Below are 22,710 nucleotides of genomic sequence, written 5' to 3'. Positions count from 1 at the left end.
GTAAAAAGTGAACTCAACCTAAACAAAAAAAGGATATACTTTTAATAAGATCCAGGGACTAATTCTGAGACGTATGAGTAGGGCTTAGGAATGGAGAAATAAAAAAGTGGACACACACACACACACGCTCACACGTACACGCGCCCCGTAAACAAGTTGTTAGTGTCTGACACACAATTTGGTTTGAAAGCTGCAATGCCCCATTTGTAAAGAGCCTTTACAAAAATGCAATGCTATACTACGCTGTAAAGGAAACCATGGGCACACCTATGGGAAGAACATAAATATCACATAAGAACCTGGCAAAAGAAGAACATTAAAGTTGCAAAGTTGAGCACAGCGCAGAGGGAAATGCTGGAGCTGTGTGCTCTGTGGCAGATCTGCTGCCAAACATCCTGCTTGCTCTCCCTAGCACTTGTTTCCTTCAGCACGTTGCTCGTGAGCTGCCAGCTGTGCCCATGGCCCCAGCACTTGCACTACATGTGCCCCCTCTTTTAACTTATTTGCTTTGAGTACAGGAGCACCAGCATCCCACCTTACAGAAATACACACTTAGCAAAAACAGTTCCAGTTCAAGTATCCAAAACCATCCAAAATGATGTCTTTAAGTGGCATTCAGCACCTCTGTGCTGCTGTGATTTCAGGCACAGAGACACAGCACCTGGAGTGGGGCATCCAACACTGCCCACAGCTCGGATCAATGAGGGCTGGGGCAGGAGCACACGCTCCTGAAAAAAGAGGCATTCACTCCAGACCAGCCCGAGCCCTTGTCTGAAGTCACACACAAGAAGAGCAGCACGTGCTCACCAACTCACCATCAGCACCGGCTTCATGCTGCCCAACAGAAGGTCAGCTCTGCCACCTCCAATCACCAGAACGTGCCACTTTGCAACATTAATGCTTTTCTAGCAGATATTTATGTGCTTGAGAGTAACACAATACACACAGCCCTCCCCCCAGAAATAACTACACCATATTAAAGTTTACAAATGTTCCGCTCGGTGTCACTGCTCTGTGGAAGTACACAAGCTGAGGTGCTCAAAAAGCAAGGTAGGTCGGACACGGCTCCTGCAGGAGAGCATCGCGTCGTCCTGTGCCCGCCACTGCACCCGACGTCTCCGTGTCACTCCTGAGCCTCCTTGCGAGCCAGCTTGTAAACCTCTGTGGGGCCGTCCACGTGGGTGATGGTGGTGGTGAGCTGGAGCTCCTCCCCGCTGCTCACCCCCAGGTCACCTGCAAAACACAGCCACAACATCAGATGGTCACTACCTGAGCCACAGGCTGCACAACAGCTGCATGAGCTCTGTGGCAGGGGGCTGGAGCCAGGTGGCCTTCAGGGCCCCTTCCAACCTCTGCTGTTCTGTGCTTGTGTGAATGCTTTTATCTGAGGCATTACAATGCCAGCGTGTTGGCAGGTCACTGGAAGGCAACCAAGAGCACTGCCACTCTCCGCTTGCCCAAGTTTCTGTTCATGTTCGAGCTATGCAGTCACAACTGGGCAACACCAAGAAGTACAAAAAGCCAAGCTGCAAGGCTTTAGACAGCTACGGCTGAACACTTAAACCTATCTAACCTAGTTGATAATGAAGATATCTGCTTAAACAACAGTGCTCTGAAGAACAAATGGTCATCTGCACAACGTTTCCGTGTGCTCAACGTGCAGTTTGGCAATAAAGGTGCACCAAAAGCATCATCCACTTCACATCCTTCTTGCAGTGTAGCCTTTGCAAGCAGAGCACTCAGGGCCACTTACCATTGGACTGATCCTCCCCGTAGTTCTTGTGTGATGGCGCATACAGGAACATGAGTGCGAAGACGTAGAGGTTCCACATCCCGTAGATGCCGGTGAAGAAGGCACTGTTCACCTGTATCGTGATGTCCCCCCACCTCCAGTGGCCTTCTGTCACCTGCCCACGAGAAAGAAGTCACAGCTGAGCTCTAAATGCACACTGCTAAAACGCAGCTGTGGCTGCTACAGCTCCAACTTGGAGAAAAGCAATGAGAAAAGAGTCAGTTCCATGAGAGCAGGGCACTACATACACGGCATGGCAGCTGGGCAAGACTTGTCTGCTTCAGCCCCAGCCTGCGAGCAAGAAACACTGCCTGCAATGGGGCTGCATTGGGCTTTCTCTAACTCTAGGTTATCACTCTCAAATGCAGTCAAATCCCTCATGTTCTGTAATATGCAGCTGCCACAGCTGATGTGTTCAGCAAAGGCTGCCACAAGAAGGGCAGCACCTCAGAGACAACCACTTGCATCTGAGAACATGAGACTTCTATAAATAGACCTTCCATACACGGGGAAGCGGTGTGAATAATGCCAAGAGCTGAAGTGCTGGGTGCCCTCTTGCTGCTTCTCTCTTATGAGGCCTAGGCTGACTGCAGCAGCCTTTGACACGCAGGGATTTGTCAGGATTTACCCAACCATCACCAATACTAACATTACATGGACCGTTCGTGCTGAAGTGCTGTCCATCCATAAAGAAAAAGATGTGTGACTGTAGCATGCCTTTTCCTGATATGAAAAAAACAGGACATTCTGCTCCAAAGAGAAGCCACAGCAGCACAACCTTGCCTTCAGGGGGAGACTAAAGCTCACCTTGAAAAGAGCTGCTGGGCAAGAGCCTTTGTGTTATGCCTAAGGTCAGTGATGAACTGGATCACCAGCTGCCACTGATGAAGATTGCTTCAGCCAAGCAGATTTTCAAGAGCAAAATCCTTTACTACTGTGTTTTCCACTGGGACCCACCACGTACCCCAGAGCATAAGCAGTGCAGCGAAAGAGAACCTACTCCTACAGGGATAATTCTGCACTATCGGATCTGCAAGGCTGTACCACTGCTCTCCTGAAGCTGCAAGCTGCTTATGCTTAGGAACAGCCATAAAGGGCAGCTTTGAAACAGACACAATCTGAACAGCAAACTGTTACTTGAAGTAAACCATCAAAGTATATTTGAACAGCTATACAAGCTCATGCGACAGAGACTGCATCATAGCTCAGAATAAGTAGGTATATATCCTGCTAGAAACAACAGGGTTGTAAAGTCAGAGCCCGGAAAGACTGAATTCTGGCATTTCTTTGTGGGTATAGAAAGCCACCAGATTCTTTTAATGTGAACAGAACGTTTTTGCTCTCACTGAGTTCTCAGAAATGGCTGATACTTCAAAAAACACAGACCCTGCGAGCCAAAGGCCCCGGGGGAAGCTTCAGCCGAAGCAATTTCATGGCAGCACTTCAAATACATGAAAAGAGTTTCTTAAAAAGAGACTTCTTCCCAAATGTACCCATGAGATGCACACCTGGTCTCTCTGAACCTCCACACCGTCGGCCACCGCAGAACCTAGGGGGGATGTTCCCCAACACAGCTGGGCTCTGTCACACTCACCTGGCTCACGATGAAGAAAATGACTGTCATAGCTGCACAAGCCAGGGTGATGAGCATCAGGAACTTGAACCGAAAGATCAGCCCCTGTTTGGAGAGAAATGCCACCGCTCACATCAACAGAATCCACAAAAACACGTTCTTGTTTTCAGTGCGCAAAGGACACAAGGATAAAAAAAAAAAAAAAGGAAGAAAGAAAGACAAAAAGGGTCCAACCCACGAAACCCCAAACCAAAACAACCTCCACCCACTCCTCTGTGCTACATTCATGACAGCCAATATTCTCCGCTCCCCACACACGTCTGCATTCCTCCCCAATGCTCCGAGCGGGCCGTGCGTGTCCGGACAGCTCCTGCTTTCCATTACAGCTGCTTTTGGGACTGACAGACAAGAGTTAACGTGGGAGAGGAGGCAGGGCAGGCTGAGCTAGGGCTTCCATCCACAGGACAGCATACCTGAGGGCTCCCAATTTTTGTTAAGCAGAACCTGCAGACAGCATTCAGGTTTTAGCAAGACAGCGGGGCACTGAACTGCAAGGCCAGGGGTCTGTGTAGGTTCATTCCCACCCCAGAGCCTGCAGGAAGCTGCAGCAGTGCTGAATGCTTGCCAGAATTACCATTCACATTCTTCTGTGATGCAGAAAGTAAGACGAAGTCTTTATGGCTCTCGGCTGGGAATCCTACTACATTCTTTATTTGCTTTTGCCAGCAAAGTTCTTGCTTTAAAAATATTTGCATTTTTCAACAACTTCTGGAATTTTGATGGTAATGTCTGTGTGTGCATAATTACTGGGCTATACAGTGACCATAAATGACCATTAGTTTTATGTTTCCAGACCAGACTCGTGCTTGCCAGATGGTTCTACTTACAGCATGGCTGCAACAGCTCTATAACACAAGCTAACTTCCTCTGCCTCTTGCTAAAGGGAAAGATGGAAAAAATGCTAAACGTCCCGTGCAAATTCTTTCAAGTCCCATTTGCTGTTTTTCATGTACAATACTGATGAGAGATAACCAACCTGCTGAAAGTTGCCTGCATTGTACAGAATGATGTTGGTGACAAATGTTTACACAGCCGTGAGAACAACAAGACTCTCTCAGCTCAAGCACCTGGAGTGAGCTGCTCGTGCTCTGCAGCAGGTAAAGAGCTAGGACAGGAACAGCACTCAGGGGCTACAAAGGGGGAAAATGAGCTGCACATGTCTGATTTTGACCCAAGTGTGACAGCTTCCCTCCTGCACTCTGGTTAGGAAAAGACAACACTGTAAATCTGAATTAGTGCCATTAAGAAAACTGGGTGGTGTTGGTAATATTTTTCATTAAACGCAATTACTAATATTAGACAAGGAGAAACCAAGGTACAGGGAGCACTGTCATCACTTTAAATGGGGGGGATGGGCAATTTCATTCTATCCCACAACAGAGTTCAGCAAGCTGGGAGACAACCACTCAAAAACCGAGAGCTGGTTCACACATGGTCCTGAGAGAATAAAATGATCACAGCCAGAGACCCCAGGGCAGAAAAAGACATGATGGCAGCCAAAGGGAACAAAAAGGCAGCCAGGGGATTTGAGCAGGTAAGAAAGCTGATGAGGATCAAACCTCTCAGCTCAGGGCTGCAGTAACAGTGAAGGTTTCAGTAGAGTACTTAGGTGAAAAGACATTGCAAAAGCAAAGGCTCCGTGCAGCAAGGAGTGACTACCTCATAATGCAGGCGGCGGGCCTTGCTCATTGCTGGCAGGCTGGACTGCTTTCCACTGATGTTTCTGAACACTTGGAAGACCATAAAACACAAGAAGAGAAAATAGAGGCACAAGCAAATTCCTGCGACTATAATAAAGGCCATCTGAGCGGCAGAGTTAAAAGAAAACAGCATAAAATAACTGAAAACATTATTTGGCTGATTCACTTCTCCTAACACGATCCCGACGGTCATCGTTAACCTCTCGGTGGGAAGGCTGTGTTACAATCAGGATCTGGACCCTCAGTGCTGCCTCCCAGATCTCCACGTCCCCAAGCACAGCACTGGTCCCTGCATCTGGCACCGAACCTCCCACCACAGTTTCCTCATCCACCATGGGACCCCACAGTGCCCCAGCCCTGGCCAGCCAGGAGGAAGAAGGCCTCCTGTGGCTGCAGGTATTGGGCAGCAGCACCCACAGGGCAGGCCCACCTCCCTCAGACACCAACACTGTGTGCTGGGCCTGCCTGGGCCGGGCAGAAGGATACAGCCAGCTCTGTGCCAACCTCAGTGGTCCAGATGCTGTAGAAGGGATTTTTCAGCTGCACTCCCCTGCAGAGAGAAGACACAGAGCTGTCAAATGCTCACAGAGAACCCCATATATGCAGAGAGCTGCCCCTGTTAATTGTCCCCATGGTCAAGGAGGACACAGAAGTGGGAGGCACGTCCTTCTGGCCCTACAGGACAAGATGCACTGCTGTGAGGTGCCCAAAGGCCTCAGCATCTTCACCGGGAGCCTGCTCCCTCCTCACAAGACAGAGCTGCACATCCACCCACGTGGGTCAAGCCCCACTGTCCCCAAGGCACTGTGAACCCATGTGCTTGAAGGTGGCCGCCAGCCTCTGCCCACTGCTCAGGGAAGGCTCCTGGGGCATGCCAGCTGGAGGGCAGTGACACCTACCTCTCACACATGTCAAAGATGAAGAGGCAGAAGGAGCCAACAGCTATGGGTCCAACCTGCTTCCAGTACCCCGAGAGGCGGTTCCGCTCATTCTGGTCCTAATTGAAGGATGAGGAGGAGGAAAAGTGAGGAAGAGCACATTAGCCTGCGGTCCTCTCACCTGGAACAAGTCCCCAGAGCACTGTTTGCAGTGCCCACCAGGGGATTCTGGTGTTGCTACAGGGGGCACGGAAACTACCTTCTGTTCTGTTGTACCCACCATCATGTGCTCTCCACAAAAGATGATCCAAAACGACAGCAGCATGGCGTAGAAAATGCCTTGTCGAATGTCTCCGAAGAGCAACATCCAAGTCCAGTCAAACCCGATGGAAAACCACTCCACTGGGATGTTAATGAATGTCATGGAAATTCCCAGAGCAAAGATGACCCTGGAGAGACACAAACACCATCTCTTTCCAGTTTGCAAGGAGGGGAGCCGGAGCCACAGGAGCCAGAGCTGTGCCCAGCAAGCGACAAGAAAACCCCACACTATTTGGGCAGCAGCAGCAGATTTTCAAAGAGGGACTCAGCTCCTCCAGGCTAAATGCAGCTATTCCTTTTCTGGGGGGGGGAGGGGGGTTAATGTAACAGAAAAGAGATGCTGTGGGTGTCTACTGGTGGAGGCAGTGGACAGGAGGGAGAAGAGACAGTTCCTGACAGCTGGCTGTTTGCTCTGCCTGGCACACGGGCTGACACGGTCAGGACCCGCTCAGCACCTTTCCTTTCCCTCAGGGCCACCTTCCCCTGCGCAGTGCCCTCACTCACTTCTCCAGCAGGACAGGGGCACGTGTCATCAGCGTGATCCGCCTCCAGTACCACACCATGATGATCAGAATGCTGGGGGTGAGGAAGGTCTTCATGGCAAACCACACTTTCGTAAAGCCCCCGTTTTGGTGGATACCCTGAGGAGAAACAAGGTGTGATATGAGTTTTGACACAATGGGTGCTATCCCGCTTACAGCAGCTGGCAGGAGAGGTTTGAATTTATCATGTAAGCACACGCAGACGCAACCACCCTTTGAAAGACGCGGTCTGGCCGAGGCAGGAAGGGAGCAGCTGCCTGCTGAGCACCCACACCATCTGAGGAGGCTTCAGCAGTCCCAGAAACAGATGCCAAAACCCACAGCTTCCATCATGAGGCAGAAAGCGGTCAGAGAGGCCCTTCTGACACAGCGTGGAAAAAAACGGATAGAGCTGCCCTCAGACAAGTAACAAGATACTCATGAAGCTAAGTCACCACGGGTGGGAAAAGCAGAGGCCAAATTAATGCAGCTCTCCAGACACACGCCCTCCCACCGCCGTCTGCAGCCACCACGAGCTGCTGGCTGAGCGTGGTGGGCAGGAGGAGGCTCACCACCAGGCGGATGTCCTTGATTTCCCCGATGCCCACATTAATGCCCTTCCTCTCGTTCACGGGCAGGCGGATGTTGATGAGGTAGTACTTGTGAGCCACGCTGCCAATCTCCATGAAGGGAAGGAAGTCGCAGTCGTAGTGACGGCCCTCGGACTCCAGGGTCTAGAGGAAGGATGGGAAGAGCACAGTCAGCTGCGTCCTGAGCACTGTGAGCCCCAGCACTCAGCTTAGCTGGGAGCATCACTGGCACCGAGACATCACCTGCTCACCCCCACCTTATCCTAAGGGTGGGCAGAGCCTGGAGACACAGCACGTTGGGAACATTTTTCCTTAGATGTTTTGTATTTCTCTGGGCCGCTGATACAATGGCGTTTAAACTCAAGCAGGCTCACGTTTCAAGCTCCTAAACCCAACTTCAAGCAAGTGGAGCCTTTCAAGATAAAAGATTGCCTTGGGACCTGAAGTCCCTCCACCAGCAAATAAAGTTTGAGCCAAAACAAATCTGCCACCCCTCCCACATGTTTAAATTTGGAGCGTCTGAAGTCCTGTTTTACCAGCAATATTCTCCTCCGCACCTTATACATATTTACTGTGTCTGCATGGCTCTGTGGAAGGGCATGGGTGTTACTGGAGGTACAGGTGACCCTCTGAGAGGGACCGTGAACCAGGAGAGCAAGGCAGAGGGCTGAAAAGCCTGCTGAAGACATCAGACTGATTTGAGCACAGAAATTACAGTCTGTAGCATGAAAAAAAATACATATTCAAACAAGATGCTCTGCTCTCACTGCTAGTTGTGCTCATTACTCATAAGCTTTGTAGCTTTTACGTGTATGCTTTGCAGCTCGAGGCATTAAGAAGTTATTTTAAGGAACTCCCACCCTGCCACATTCTGGAAGTGCTGCAGTATGCTTCTCTGCCACTCCTGAAGAACAAGGTTTTGTGCACCACAGAAGCACAGGACAGAAAGGTCTAACTGCTTAAGAGCAGCATGGGGTACACAGATCCTAAAGCCTTCAAACTCTGCTTGTAGCTGCATCTGTGCACCGACCTCACACCCTTCTTACGCCCTGTCTGACTTCACCCCTTTCTCTTGCATCACCAAAACAAAAACAGATTGCATGTGGAGCTCATTTGATTTTCAAAGCTTTTGAGCCAAAAGAAGGCAACAAGCTTGAGAGCTGCAAGGGAACAATTCTGAGAAACACCACAAAGGAGAACAATTCCCACTGCTCTCCCACACCTCCCCACCTCCAGCACCACCAGAACACCTTACTTTTGGGGAACCAAAGGTGCACTTCAGCTTTCTGATCTCTATTGCATGTGCTATTTCTTCCCAGTCATCAAACATGCCATCACGATATGCTAAGGACACATCCAGGGTAATTTCTGCATTTTCTTCTGCAAGAGAAAGGAAACATGGAGCTTCTCAGGAGCAGCACAGAACACCACAAAGTTGGGAGAGTCTCTGTGTGCTGAAAGGACCTGTGAGAGGCACACAGTCTCAAAGGATGGGATTTTTGGCGTTTCAAACGCCACAGTTCAAATTACCCTTTCCAAAATATTTATCTCCTCTCCAGTAGAGAAGAAAGAACCTAATTTTTAGCAGTCACAAAGCTCTGGCATCTTGCTGACATACCGTGACGTAGCCGTGCTGTGGTTGTGGGCAAAGAGCTTTACTTATTCATGCAGCATTAGGAGCAATAATCTGGAACCCAGACGGTCACAGAGCTGGACAGGCAGGCAGCCATCAGCAGCCCTCACTGCAGGTGGGCAGGGGCACAGAGGGATGGGCTGGCACACACTGCTGCTGCAGGTAGCACAGGGGACACTGCTCGTTTGGACATGATGGCATTTAGTCATCCATCCACGTAATGCTGGGTTTCTGCTGGATGTAGATCACCTGCCATAAACACGAAGGCCCAACACCTTAAATAAAAAGGCCTGGAATATGCTCCTGAACACAGGTGCTTTCTGCCAGAGAGATTTTAAATGGAACTGAAAAAAAAAAAGGGTTGCAGAGACCCTTGGGTGGGGAACACAGAAACACTGCTGGAGAGAATCACAGCACATCACAAGCACAATTCACTTAAAATTGCACACAACTGCTCTCAAAAGAGAAATAAGGGTTCCTGGAGTGATAAGAAAACATTATCCTAAGTACCTTATGAAAAGAAAAAGGAAAAACAACAAAAAAAAAAGTAAATGTAGCTATGTTGTCCCTGCTGGAAAAAGGAAAGGCTGCACCTTCAGAAATGACTCTCACTCATCCCATGTAAATGAAGCCTTTGTACATCAGGAGTTTGAGGAGCCCCCCACCCCAGCACTGACTGCTTTCTGCCTGCACATCGAACATGCACAGAACTGATGTGTCCAGATAAGAACCGCACAGCACGTTCACACTGCCCCACACCTGGAGGGAAAACCAGCAGGGCAAATAATGGACATGGAGGGGAGGGCTCCTGGGTTTCATATCTCTGCCAGACCTCCTCCTAGAAAGCATCCGAGGCATAGCTGCCTTTAAAAATGCTCTTGCCAGGAGGAAACGGAGCTAGAACAGATGTACTGAGGTATCCCAAGTGAGTCAGCCCACGAAACTGAAAGAGTTACAGCTGAAGTGTGCCAAGCAGCAACACAAACAGCGTAAAAATCCAAGGCAAGCCTGTACCAGCTCCACCAGGTGCAAAATCCTCCTCTTTACCAGGCACAGCTCCAGGGGAAGGCTCTGAAAGAGGCATGCGTTCTGCAGCACGTGTGTGCTGCAACCTCACCCGCTTCCATCCATCAGCAGCCCCAGAGAGCTCCGCGTGCACTGCTGCGTGCTGTGCCAGGCCCCAGGCAGTGCTCTCACTGCTGCTAACTGCTCACACTTGCAGGTCCCTGGAAACATGCAGCAGCACACCTGCAGCTCCAGGCCAGCAGCTTGTGGGTGAGCTGACACGCACACCTCCCACTGCAGGGGGATGAGGGAGGCATGCAGAGCTGCAGGCACTGATCAGAGTTTCCTGAACAAGGACTGTGCAGGGAATGGGCTGCAAGGGAACATCAGTGCTTGGGGAGCTCTGAAGTTCAGCACAGAGCACTCGGCTCCTCCGAAAAAAGTCTGGCCTTCAAAGTGCTGCAGGAGACCACTTCGTGTCTGCAAGGAACTTTGAAGTGCTGTGCATCCCATCTATCTGTCATCATTTTCAGTTACAGTTGTGTGGGGACTACGTGGTGGCACGCTCATCCAAAATGATGGGAAGGGGCGTGGATGGGATGGGTGGTTTCAGCTTGCTATTTATACAGTTCTGCTGTGCCTCAGTGTGGATGCAACTAGATTTTTCTGAGCATTTTTTGCACACACGTGATCTATACCATCTCGACTGAGATGGAGCTCCTTCCCACAGCCGCTGGTCAGGTTTCCATGAAACATGCACTTGCCATCTCAGATCTGCTATTTAGAAGACCAGTGAAAACAGATAAATGGGAACATAAGGTTGAACTTGGCCCAATTAAAAAGAACTGCAAACTTCATTTCAGAAGCCATAAAACCAACTGGAATGCTTGGGACTAAATCCAACAAAAACAGCTTTCATTATCTCATCTCTGTAATCCAAATGTTGCTGCTGCCATTGAGGATGAAAACCAGACAGCAGAAAATATATACCAGCATATGTTTGTGAAGTAATGAATTACCATCCATGTCTGAATTTCCATCACCCTCTACGTGGGGGTATCATCTCCCCTTAGAATAGAGCTTTGTATACAGAGCCTCCAGGAGGACCCACATAAGGCACACCTCTGTAGGGGAACAACCAAGGCCAATGCTCTGCAGTTTGGCTGAAACTGAATGAGGAAGTGCCCCCACTGCTGTACTCCACACTTCCATGGAGGTGCCCACCCCCAGGCACCTCTGGTGTCTTCATCCCACACGGGACAGCTCTGGGATCAGAAGGCAGAGGGCAGCCACATCCCCACAAATCTCTGGTCATTGGTTCTGCCTTTCTGACAGATAAGCAAACAATCTGGTAGGGCTTTTTTTTTTTGTTAAAAAAAAAGTGAATTCAGGCTGAGAACAGACTCAGAAAAGCAGAGACAGAGTGCAGTGTTTTAATTATTCAAGGCTGAGGCACAGCAGGAGGGGAAGAACTGTGCAAGGAAGGAGGAAGACAAGCTGGCAGGCACCTACACTCCGCCTTTCAGATGCTAAGGCATTCAAGGAAAGTCATCGCTTGGCTCCTCCATGCACGCCAAACAAGACTCTCCACAAATTCCCAAAACAAAAGGTATGAATACACAGACAGAAACCTGCCTTATCTGTCACCAGGAGCCAGAGCCATGCACGTCAGACCTGGTGCAAAGCACAGCCTCAGCAATCCTGGCCAACAAAAAGTGCAGAGATACTGCCTGTGTCATCGTCAGCCTGGCAAATCAGCTCGGGTGTTGGCAGAGTGACAACCTCACTAGCATCACAGGTTTATCTGAAAACACTTACCAAGCCTACCTGTGTTCATTTTAGTGACATGCTTGGTTGGTCTTTCTATCTGTGTGTTCCAGGGATGGCCAACCATGAGAAGACACCATCAGCCCACAGACCTGAGACCCCCATCGCAGGGCTGTCAGGAAGCACCACTTCCCCAGAGAGCACTCAGCACTGCACAGCTGCCCGGGGATGGGGGTCAGCATCCCTGGGGGTGCTCCAGAGCTGTGGGGATGTAGCACTGAAGTACATGGGGGGAATGGGTTGGGCACCTTCAAGGTGACCGGTTCTGTAAGTGAGCTGCTTTGTGCCTCTCATGCTCCCAGCACTGCCCGAGCAGGAGTTCTGGTGCATTGTACTGCTGACTGTTCAGTACCTAAGAGCTCCTCCAGGATTTACTCTAGTATGATTTCACTCAGGGTATCTTCCCACCCATTTCTATAGTCTAAAAATAGAGAAGCTGTCTGGGAGACAGCTGTGTGCCAGCTGCATGCTGATCCTGCTAGTTGGGAAGAAGCACATGTAAGCAAACAGAAGAAACTTTACAATTACTTGCATTATGCTTCCATGCTCCACTAACTCTGAAGTTACAAAGCCTACCAGAGACCCAAATCATGGATTTGAACAGGAGCATGCAGCTGTGCAATTTCTTTCTGAAGCAAAGCAGCCACAAGTCTCTCACTTATTAATATTTCAGATTCACTGGCTATAAAAAGAGAGGAAAACATCTTTCTGGAGACAGAACACTTGTAGAAGTCCCTCCATACCACCCTGCTTTGCCCTCTGATAAATACAGGTGTCCTTAAGTAATGCCCAGCTCTGAGCAGGGCTGCTGCTCCCTGTTAAGTGCAAATAGCCCAGACCCAAAGCAGTCCAGGTCAGAAAATATCAGTCAAAAATAAATCTCCCACGTGCACAGGGGCATCATCCCACATCACTTGGAAAGAAGAGGTAAGGTGATCCTGCCTGCTCTTCAGAGCCAGCTCCAATCATCTGTTAAATGAAGTTCTTAAAGCTAAGTTAGCAGCAAGATTCAGACACACAGGTAATTACTTCAGGTTAAGAAGTTCCTTGCTTTTTCTTTTTTAAACGTTACAACACAATTTAGCAAGCAAGAGGCGTTGTCCACTTGTTTCACAGATTTCACACTTCATTTGCATCTAACTTCAGCTTGACAACAAGGGGAGGAAAGCAGCACTTCTAAGCTTCCCTCAGCCAGTGAAAGGAAACCTGCAGGATGTGCCAGTAAGCTCACACAATGCAAAGTACTGGCATGCCTCTCTCCAAACACTTCTCACAATCAGAAAGCACCAGCAGCTCTGACCCAACCCCCAGCACTGGGGCAGTGGGACAGACCATCCCCAAAACTCCACTTCTACTAACCAGAGAAGTTGTTCTGCTTTTAATCTCAGCTCCCAGACTTGGAGGAGTTGGTCACAGAGCAGCTCAAGTAAGAAAAGGAAGGAAAGGCTCTGCAATTGCAGGAGAAACGACTGTCAAAAAGCTCATTTAGCATTTTAAGAGCCTGCCCCAGGTGCTCAGCCAGGTGCTTGTTCCAGCTCAGTGCTTCCAGCCACAGCAGCAGCTTTGTGCAGCAGCCTGGTGAAGCCTGGGAAGTGAGCAAGGCACACAGCTTCTCTATATGTTAGAGATGATTATAGGGTTAAGAGTACATGCAAGGTTTAGAGAGCCCCATTTTGAACTTCTCTCAGCAACCATATGTTACGTGGCTGCTCCAGCCAAACAGCTGCCAAGGCTCCAGTTCAGACCAGTTTGAGAGGCAAATTGTTTGTTGTTGGCTGTATTTGTTAAGAGAGGGATTTTCCACAACTTCACAACATGCAGGCACACCTACAGCTGTCTTCTGGCAAGGGGAAGAGCAGACTGCCCATGCAGCTCCTCACTTCTCTGCAGATTTTCTAAGGATTTGTTCTGTGTGTGTTTCACCTTCTCCCAGGCAGGAGAATCCCAATATGTCACTTCTTCCACGGTTCCCATACCTGTATGGTTTGGCCATTTCACCTGGATCACTGTAGCTTCAAAGTGAAGTACTCTGCATCCACATTTCCCAAAGCCAAGCCAAGCACAGAAGCATCTCAGCACCTGACAGCACCTGCTTTGTGTTCACAGAATATTAAGATGTTGTACTAAGGGCCACAGTTTAGTGGGGAAGTGCTGGTGGTAGGTGGATGGCTGGAGTGGATGACCTCAGAGGTCTTTTCCAGCCTTGCTGATTCTATGACTCTGTGCTTGAAGATAAAAATTCATCCCCAAAGGGACTCGATCTAGTGCAAGCTAGTGCTGGGCACTCCACAACTCAAACTACCTGGGCAAACTGCAAGGAACCAAGGAGCATATGCTATGAAAGCAAACTGCTGAACTTAAAACAGGGTACATCTTGATAATTTTACACAGTCCTAGAGCAATAAGGCAAGAGGGAATGGTTTTAAACTGAAAGAGAGGACCTTTACATTAGGTGTTATAGGAAAGTTCTTCCTTCAGAAGGCAGTGAGGTCCCAGCACTGCTACCCAGAGCTGTGGGTGCTCCATCCCTGGAGGTGCCCAAGGCCATAGAGCACCTGGGCTATGGAAGGTCCCACACTAACATCTCATGGCTAACCCCCACCCTTCTGCATCACCTCCCTGCATGCATGCACTCAGCACATGGCACTGCATAAAGGCAACATGAAACCATGCTGGGAAACACACACGGTGAGCATGTAACAAGGAGCAGGATGCCACTTACTCAGGTCATTGTCCATCTTGAAGGCGATGTCCAGCTGCATGATGAAGAGCATGAACTGGAACCAGGGGCTCATCTCCTTGTTGGGGAGAGGGACGTGCACAGCAAAGACAATGTCATTGGCCTCGATCTGCCTGCTGACCGCCTCGTCAAAGTCCTTGAGCTTCTCGCAGTGGTTGGGTCCCCAGGGCATCAGCCACTTGGTCTTGTGGTGGTTTTTTCTTACATCAATGCACTTCATTGACGTGTAAGGAACAGCTGTAGTGGGGCTGGGAGCTGCAAATGAAAGAACCATGCTTTTAGGATCTTTAAGCATCTCATGCCGTGGTTTCCCCACCAAAACATGCAGCTCCCTGTTCAGCTACCTGAAAGCAACTCAAAGCAAATGCATCAAATGATTCTTCTTCACAGCTCCTTGACCTGAGGGTGCCAGCACTCAGTGACAACGCTCCCATTCCTCACAGGCCTTTGTCACAAGATGCAGCACTACTCTGCACAACACGCAATGCATTTTGCTGCATTGAAGCAGAGCTGTCTTATTTTCTAAAGCATTATCCATGAAGTATCACAACGTGATCACATTAACTACTTCCAGGTTCACAGGCTTTGGCAAGCAGAAGGAACAGGTTAACTCTTCTTAAGCTGTTAAAGAGTTTTATTTACTTCTGTCCTCACTAGAGTTTGAAGGAATTGTGTAAACCCAGTTAAATGTGAAATTGCAATTAATAAAGAGACACCAAACCTGTCCTATCCTTTTTTAAAGGAAGATGGAGGGAAGTTAGAAAGTGCAAATTCAACAGTGTAAGATTGCTCCAATGGGAGTGAGGAGCACTGAAACATTCCCAACACGAGGAATTAAAGCAGGAGAAGCACACAGAGCAACGGACACTGGGATGACAGCACCTGCAGGGAAGAAAGGAGCCAGGGAGACCATGTATGGCCTGCAGCCAGCCTGCCCGTGGGCTCCTACAGAACTACTCCCATGCTGTCACCACGGTCCTTCTGACACACAGCCCAGGACTTCTGGGCAGACCCCAGCCCATCGGAAACACCCCCATCAGGTGATGGCATCCTGTGCACAACTCCAGCCTGTTAATGAGACAAATGGAGCAAACCAATGCACCACCACCTTTGAGATGCCAGAACAAAGCAGCAAAAGAAAGAATATACTGAGCATTACAAAAATATCCAGCCTCACTGCCAGCCCAGGGTGCCACAGTCAGCTGGAGGACCGTCAGTGCATTAAACATGAAACTCGTAAGGCACAGCATTCCTCTACCACAGCTCAATGCAGAACCTGGTAGCAGTGACTAAAACTGCAGCTGGGAAAAAGTAAGAAGAACGCTGCTGAGAAATAGGCAGACAGTCAGGCCAAGCCCTGTCAGAGCTTTTGAGCTTGGTAAGGTCTGTGCGATATAGAAGCAGGCATTTCTGAGTGAAGAGATACAGTGACTTCTGCGGGGAAGGCTCATGTTTCCCCCTTTGATGCAGCTCATTACAGCCATAAATACACGTTTTCATCGCAGGCTGATTACAATTTTAAAGGCCTGGCATGCTAACACAAGTATCCCCCTGCCAAAGCTACAGCTCTGAGGAGCAAGAGACAATTCCTATACGTACTCCTCGTCGGGAGCCACGCACCAAACAACCGTCGGCACTTGGCTTGTGTTCCTTGTCTGGCTCCGCTCCCATTAAATTCAAGCAAGTGTCGAACCAAGTGGGGGAAAAAAAAAACGGTTCAGGAAACTGCAGCCAAGTCTGCTCACAGCATTACAAAGTGCTGTGCAAAACAAAGGAGCATCAGGAGACTTGAGCCACTGCGCCGTGGGCTGCGAGGCGGCTCCGTGTGACGCATCAAGTGAGATATGCCTGCCCCTAAATAGCTCCATGGCTGTTTTCATGCAACAGTGGGATGAGCCCCAGCCATGTTCCCATTGTGCTGGATGGGATGTGAAGTCAGGCCCTCCCCCAGTTGCAAGGCAGAGGGCAGCCTCTGCCTCCAGGGAGGCTGAAACTCTTGGGAGCCCCAAGGACATCCTGGATCCGAGGGCTGGGACCAGTCCACGGGCACTGAGGAACTTCCCAAGCCATTGTCTCAGAAAACTTGTATGCTCAGGCTGGCTTAACTCTGTCCACAGGACAAAGCAGCGGCTAATAGGGACAGGAGACAGGAAACCAGAAGCCAAATTGCTTTCAGCTTTGAATAGCTGCTCAGCATCGTGTTGAATCATGAGCTGTGATTCACCTGAAATTTAGGAGATGGCAAGGTTACACAAACACTCCGAAGAAGAGGAGCTGAAGGAGGCATTGCAGCAGACTTTACATCCACTGACAGCAGTGGTCAGAGAAGTCAAAGATCCCGTGAGCTGATTCAGCACTGGCAGCCATCCTATTGCCAAACACTGAGGATTTCTCTCCTCCATCTCAAGTGGAATCAAAGCTCTTCCACTTCCTGCCTGCTACACAGAGCAGGAGGAGGGAGCACCCATTGCACAGCTGGGACCTCCAGCACTGCATCCAGCCCTGCACTCTGCTTCAACCCCCACACTGCCCAGCCAAGGGCTGCAGCATCCCATCCCATACGTGCAGGGATCCCACAAGGAGCCGTGTCCCCAGGACAGACAGGAGCTACAGGTGCCTTGCACTGCTGAGCCCAGGGGCAGACTGAATGAGACAAACAGATCTTTTTCATTCGCTCTGCAGAAGTTTTAGTTCAGAGACAACCATCCCAGCTTGGTTGCTTAAAAAGGCGAGTGTCCATTCCCCAACCAACATGAGCACAGTTAAAGACAAAACCCTACCCTCAAATTCTGGCTTTTGTATCAAAATGCACGCTATCAAAGCTTCACTTCACAGAACAATGCTTCCTTGGCCAGCCTGTTAGAGGGGAATCCAATGAGGCTCTGACAATGAACCCTCTCTCCTTCCTCCCTAACCTCACAAACAGAGCGCTCAGCCCACACACCGGAGCAGCATCCTCTCCTCCCACACATGTCCTTACCTCTAGGATATAGATTTTTGCACCTTCTCATCTAGAACACCTACAGCATCTCCAATTAACTACTGACCCTTGCTCTGGCACCATAAACAAGCCCTTTACAAAATCTCAGTTGCATTGTGTCTACATTGATTAAAGCTGGAATCCTACTGACCTCATGTGGTGTTAACTTCTCCCATGCACCAGGAGCATTCTGCTTTTCTACTCAATTACCCCCTTCTGTGCAGAGCCATCACTACCCAATGAGCACACACAATGGGCTTCTGCTTCATTACACTAACCAACAGCAGGATAGGAATAAACAAGCTAATTTATCATCCAACTGATAGAGGTTTTCCAGCTAGAGCAGTGAGAACCTGAATAACGTTATTTTACTTATAAATATACATTTATTGCAGCACAAAACTGCTGTTTGCTAACCTCACCACTCCCAGTTTAACATTAGTGACTGACCACTGTAGAAATCTTTCCATCCCTCTTGTTTAAAGCTAGTTACTGTATTCACAAGCCTACATGAAAGCCATTTTTCTTCAGACTGATGGCAGATTTTGAATACAGAATTGCTATCCATTTAAAAACTCTAATGTATCTCTAAAACAAAACAAAGGAAATCTCAATAGTGCTGCCCCAAAATTGGGTTCTCAGTTCCCCACCAATTTACCTTGAGTTACTCATTCACTGTTGCTTTTTAGCACCCATTAAGCTACCATGCTATCTGAGAAGTTCCTCCTGTGAAAGGTATTTTTTTGTGAGATTTTATCATCTCTTATCCTACTCCTGCTGAAACAATAACTGCTTTTCTATCAAAATGAAAATAGGAAAATGTGTTCCACTCTCAGTAAAGAGGAAGCAGGAGTTTGCAGCAGGGCACCAGCTGTGCACTCTGTCACAGGGGACGTGGTGGGGCAGCCCTGCAGCTGAGCACTGCTGGCTCTGCCTGCCCCAGCACATCCATCACTCCTGGGCCATAGGAATGCACGTGCCCATACAAACACAGCCTGGCTGTGAGATTCCCAGCCCACATCTGCAGCCAGGATCTGTGCAGAGTGTATGCAGCAGAGCCCCTTGGGAGCAGGAGGAGCCACGAGTTGATCCTCACAGAGCTGCAGCCTCCTAGATGCCACAAGTGCCATCGGTGACGTCCCAGGGCTGGAGCAGGCACAGAGATGCTGTGCACATCCCTTCCTCCTTCCCAGGCACCCTGCAGGACTGACACCTCGACTTCAAAGGCTGGGGCTGTCCTGTGCTGCAGGAGCCACACGGTCAGTCCTGCAGGGCAGAGGCTGCATGCACGCTGTCTGATAAAGCCAATGCAGACTGCAAGGCACAGAGGGGCAGGAGCAGCTCCTGCTGCACATAAGCTGCAAGGGACAGCATTTCTGTCACACAGCTACCCCCAGAGAGCTCTAGTTTGAAAGTGATGCAACTGTGAGAAGAGTGGGGGGGGGGGGAGGGAAATAAAAATAAAGAAAAAATTATCTCAAAGGATTTCCAGCCTCGACTGCTCGCTCCTCAAAGCCCCCAGCTTGGCCCTCTCTGCTGGGAACTCCTGCTTCCTGGCACATTCGCCCACTCTGCTACAGTTACTGCTCCTCCAAAGAAGAATCAGGCAATGATGACCTTTCACGTCTGCTCTCCAAAGGCAACCAGAGCCCTGCCAAGGCTGCAGGGCCAGCAATGCACCACGCAGGGCACACCATTGGCATGCACGGCCACGGTGCAGCAACGTGCTGGGGGGGCTGAGGTGGGCCCAGCCGCCTCCACCTCAGCCCCAGGAAGGTAATGATATCCTGGGAAAGGAAATTAAATCCTGGAAACTCACTGCTTGGGAGCCAAACCCGACATGTAGATAATGAGCTGGGACTGTTGATAGCTGCTCAGCCATTTGCACTCATGACTCATTATCTCTCTGGGCAAGAGACACGAGCAGGAGTTTTATTGGCTCCAGTCAAAACAACTCCATTTTTTTTTTCCTTCAGTCTTAAAGCAAGTGAAGGAAGCAGCAGAGCTGCTCGCTCCCTAACGCATCCCCTCATCCCAGTGAGGAAATAAACGCCTTCACTTCTCCAAACAGTCACATTTGCAGAAATGTATGGGCAGCTGCAGGACTGCTCGTATCCACTACTGAGCCCTGGTACACAAAGCCAGCTCACTGCGATGGCAGTAATGCAATCCTGGTGGTCCTGAAGCAAGGAACTGCCCTCGAGCAAGTTACTGAGCAGCTGCCCAAGGAGGGGTAGTTTCCTCCACGGAGAACTGCAAAGAGACAGCCCAATAAACCATCCCTTCAGCTCATCTCACACCTCAGCTTTGCTCAGCTCCTGTAGATGCTGCGGGAGCTCTGCTCTACATGCTATGACTTCTGCAATGCCTTCATCCCACGTTTTGCCCATGCACATTTCTAAGCAAAAACCCATAGGGATGCTCACTGAAGTTCTGCATCTGAACAAAAGTGCTGATGGAAGTACGTGAGCCTTATTAAACATAAATAGTTTGTTGTTCACAAACTCCATTGAGGACCAGCACTGGCAGAAAGCACAACTCAGGAGAAGGAAGCTTCCTGGCCTTATCAGGTACCAATGTGTTGCATTTGTGTATTTTCTACTCGCAAAATAATCTGTTAAAATAGAGCACTTAGTCATTGTTTTGAAACATGACCTAACTCCCTGCTAGAGGAACGGCCGAGCTCGCTTTGTAGCTGCACTCCCGTTGTGTACATATTTTGGTTTGTCTAGACCTGAACACACTAAAATAACTGGATTCTTGTTGTCTCCTTGGCGTGCTGGATCAAACCAGACCGGGTCACTATTTCAGTGGCACCTCAGCTCTCACCCCCTGCACGACACGAGCAGCATTACTCACGGCCCTGCTCTGAGCTGCCAGCAGCTGCCCAAGCACCGTCCTCCAGGGCTTGGGCTCGTTGCAGAACAGCCAGGGATGCAGTCTGGGTGATGCATTAACACAGTTTTACCTGCCCAAAGACTCCAAGTGGGCTTTTCCAGCAAAAGAACCATAACAAAGAAGGTGCCCCTGCGTGACTGGTGCAAAGTCACCCTCGGGATGAAAGAGGCATTGAGCCCTGAGCCACTGCCACATTGCCAGCAGCTGGCCAGGCCCTAACAGGAGGCACATATGGTGGACCAAACAAGATCCAGGCTCTGCTCAGGTTTGCAGGGATTTCGAGATGAAAGGAAGAGGCCTGTTTAGTCCATGCAATCCTAAACACAAATACATCTGTTTATCATACCTGTCCCCAGATGCAGAAAGAACCAAAGCTTTCAATAGGACTGCCTTGTACACACAACTTATGCCTTATGAACTTGGAGAGCTCTGTGGCAAAACACTTCTAGGAATGAAGATAGCCTTACAAACATGGAGCACAGCTCCTATATGAAACACGGAGCAAGAAACCACATCCAATGAATCAGCATCGGGTTCAGTAACCCACATCCGACCCAGCATCGTCTGAACCAGAAGAAGAGGACAGAAAAGCCAACCCTGGTGTTGTGCAGAGCAGGATCTGGCCCACAGGAGCAGATCGCCCAGGTTCTACGCTGCCAGGGGCTGCTCTGTGACCACTTAAGAGAAGGATGGAAACACAGATCTCGCAATTAGGTTGGGCAGAGTTTCTCCAGCTCTTACGGAGCAGCAGCTCGTGGGGACAGGAGCACCGAGCAGCACAACAACGGAGCTGCCCTCGGAACGGCGGCTGCGGCAGTTTCTTCAGCGCCTCCGAAATAAAGATCGCTGCAACAACGTCCCACCCGCGCTCCCCTAAACAAAAACGGGCGACGCGTGTCAGCCGAGGGAACGCCGATCGCAGCCCACTGCAGCCATCCATCCCCCGCTCTGCCTCGGAGCGCCCTGCAGCCCCGGGACTGCCGCGAGCCCGCCCTCCTCCATCTTTCTCCCTCCATTCCCCAGCACAGCTCTCCGGGTTCGGGGCTCGGCTCCGGGGCGGGCGGCCCCCAATCCTTCCCCCCCCCCCCCAGCATCCCTTTCCTCCAGGCGAGCGCTGCCGCAGGCGGGCAGGCTCCCTGCTCCCGCGGCCCGGGGAAGCGGAAAGAGGGAAGGCAGAATTAACAATTAAAAAACAAAACCAAACAAGGGTGGTGGTGGGGGTCAGCACAAAATATATATATAAAAAAAAGAGATAAAAAAAAAAAAGAAGCGATGGGCGGCACGGCCCCGCGGCACCGGTCGCCATGCTGCCGGCTGCCCTGCCTCTCCCAGGCGCACGCCTCGAGCAGGCCGGGCAAACTTTTCCGTGCCCCCCGCCGTCCGCAGGCGGCGGCCCGAGAGCACAAAGGGACCCGCGGAGCTCCGCGTGCTTAACGACAATGCCGCGCTAATGAGCCGATGGCGCCCACACCGCCACGAGCGGCGGCACCGCGGCGGGGGGACGAAGTTTGCCCCGCCGGCACTCACCGATCAGACCTCCCACCAGAAAGGCGATCACTTGGAACACCAGCAGGATCCCGCCGACGATGCACAGCTTGCGGGTGCTCATGTTCTCGATGATGGCCCCGGCCATGGTGGCGGCGGGGCCGGGCCGGGCGCGGCACTGATTGCCGGCGGGGCCGTGCGGCCGTGATTGTGGCGGGGCGGGCGCGGCGGGCGGCTTTAAGGAGCGGGGAAGCGCATCACGTGGCGCCGCTCCCCCCCCGCCCCTCCCCGGCCCCGCACCGCCGCCCCGCCCGGCCCGGCCCGGCCCCGCGCCGCTCGTGCCCCGAACCGGGGGCGGCCGAGGCGGGGCTGCGCGTGTCCCCGTCCCCCGTGGCCTTCGGAGTGCCCCTCCGGCTCAGGCGGATGCGTGACGCTCTGAAACGCGGCCGCGGCACCGCTCCGGGGCACGGCACCCGCACCGCCTTCATCCCGGTCACGCTCCGGTTCTCGCGTCCCCGCTTCGTCCTCCTCAGCGCCGCTCCCACCCGCAGCCCCTCCGGGACCCCGGAGCGGGGCTGGGGGGCACGCGGGGACGCGGGCGCTGCTCTGCCCCTCGGCCGGGCGCGTGCCCGTAAGAGCGAGCTCGTTCCGCCGCCGTCGTCTGCTTTGAGGCATCGGTGCCCCGCAGCACGGATGGGGCGCCGGAA

At 50.9% G+C, this 22,710-nt stretch overlaps 1 protein-coding gene across 1 annotated transcript; it reads right to left on the bottom strand.

Moving 5' to 3' along the window:
- Nucleotides 1-851: 851 nt before the first annotated feature.
- On the bottom strand, nt 852-22,223 carry WLS (Wnt ligand secretion mediator). Its single transcript, XM_065737201.1, has 12 exons — nt 22,046-22,223; nt 14,623-14,895; nt 8,691-8,815; nt 7,418-7,579; nt 6,829-6,965; nt 6,284-6,452; nt 6,025-6,122; nt 5,612-5,675; nt 5,085-5,228; nt 3,387-3,470; nt 1,754-1,907; nt 852-1,233 (listed from the first exon to the last, which is right to left on the bottom strand). The coding sequence occupies exons 1-12, from the start codon at nt 22,149-22,151 to the stop codon at nt 1,124-1,126; spliced, it is 1,626 nt and encodes a 541-aa protein (XP_065593273.1). The 5' UTR covers nt 22,152-22,223; the 3' UTR covers nt 852-1,123.
- Nucleotides 22,224-22,710: the final 487 nt, after the last annotated feature.

This window comes from Cyrtonyx montezumae, unplaced genomic scaffold (assembly GCF_038088225.1).
Source record: "Cyrtonyx montezumae isolate F1298 unplaced genomic scaffold, pur_monq_1.0 scaffold_1, whole genome shotgun sequence".
Taxonomy (NCBI): Eukaryota; Metazoa; Chordata; class Aves; order Galliformes; family Odontophoridae; genus Cyrtonyx; species Cyrtonyx montezumae.
The sequence above is the reverse complement of the archived record's forward strand: the minus strand, read 5'-3'. Positions and strand labels throughout refer to the sequence as shown.

What these genes read in the sequence shown, in the direction of transcription:
- WLS (XM_065737201.1), bottom strand. Translation starts at nt 22,151, where the DNA reads ATGGCCGGGGCCATCATCGAGAACATGAGCACCCGCAAGCTGTGCATC. An exon ending in TCTGGTGGGAGGTCTGATCG is followed by an intron (nt 14,896 to 22,045) that starts GTGAGTGCCGGC and finishes TTTCATTTGCAG; the next exon opens with CTCCCAGCCCCACTACAGCT. An exon ending in TCAAGGACATCCGCCTGGTG is followed by an intron (nt 6,966 to 7,417) that starts GTGAGCCTCCTC and finishes GTTTCTCCTCAG; the next exon opens with GGTATCCACCAAAACGGGGG.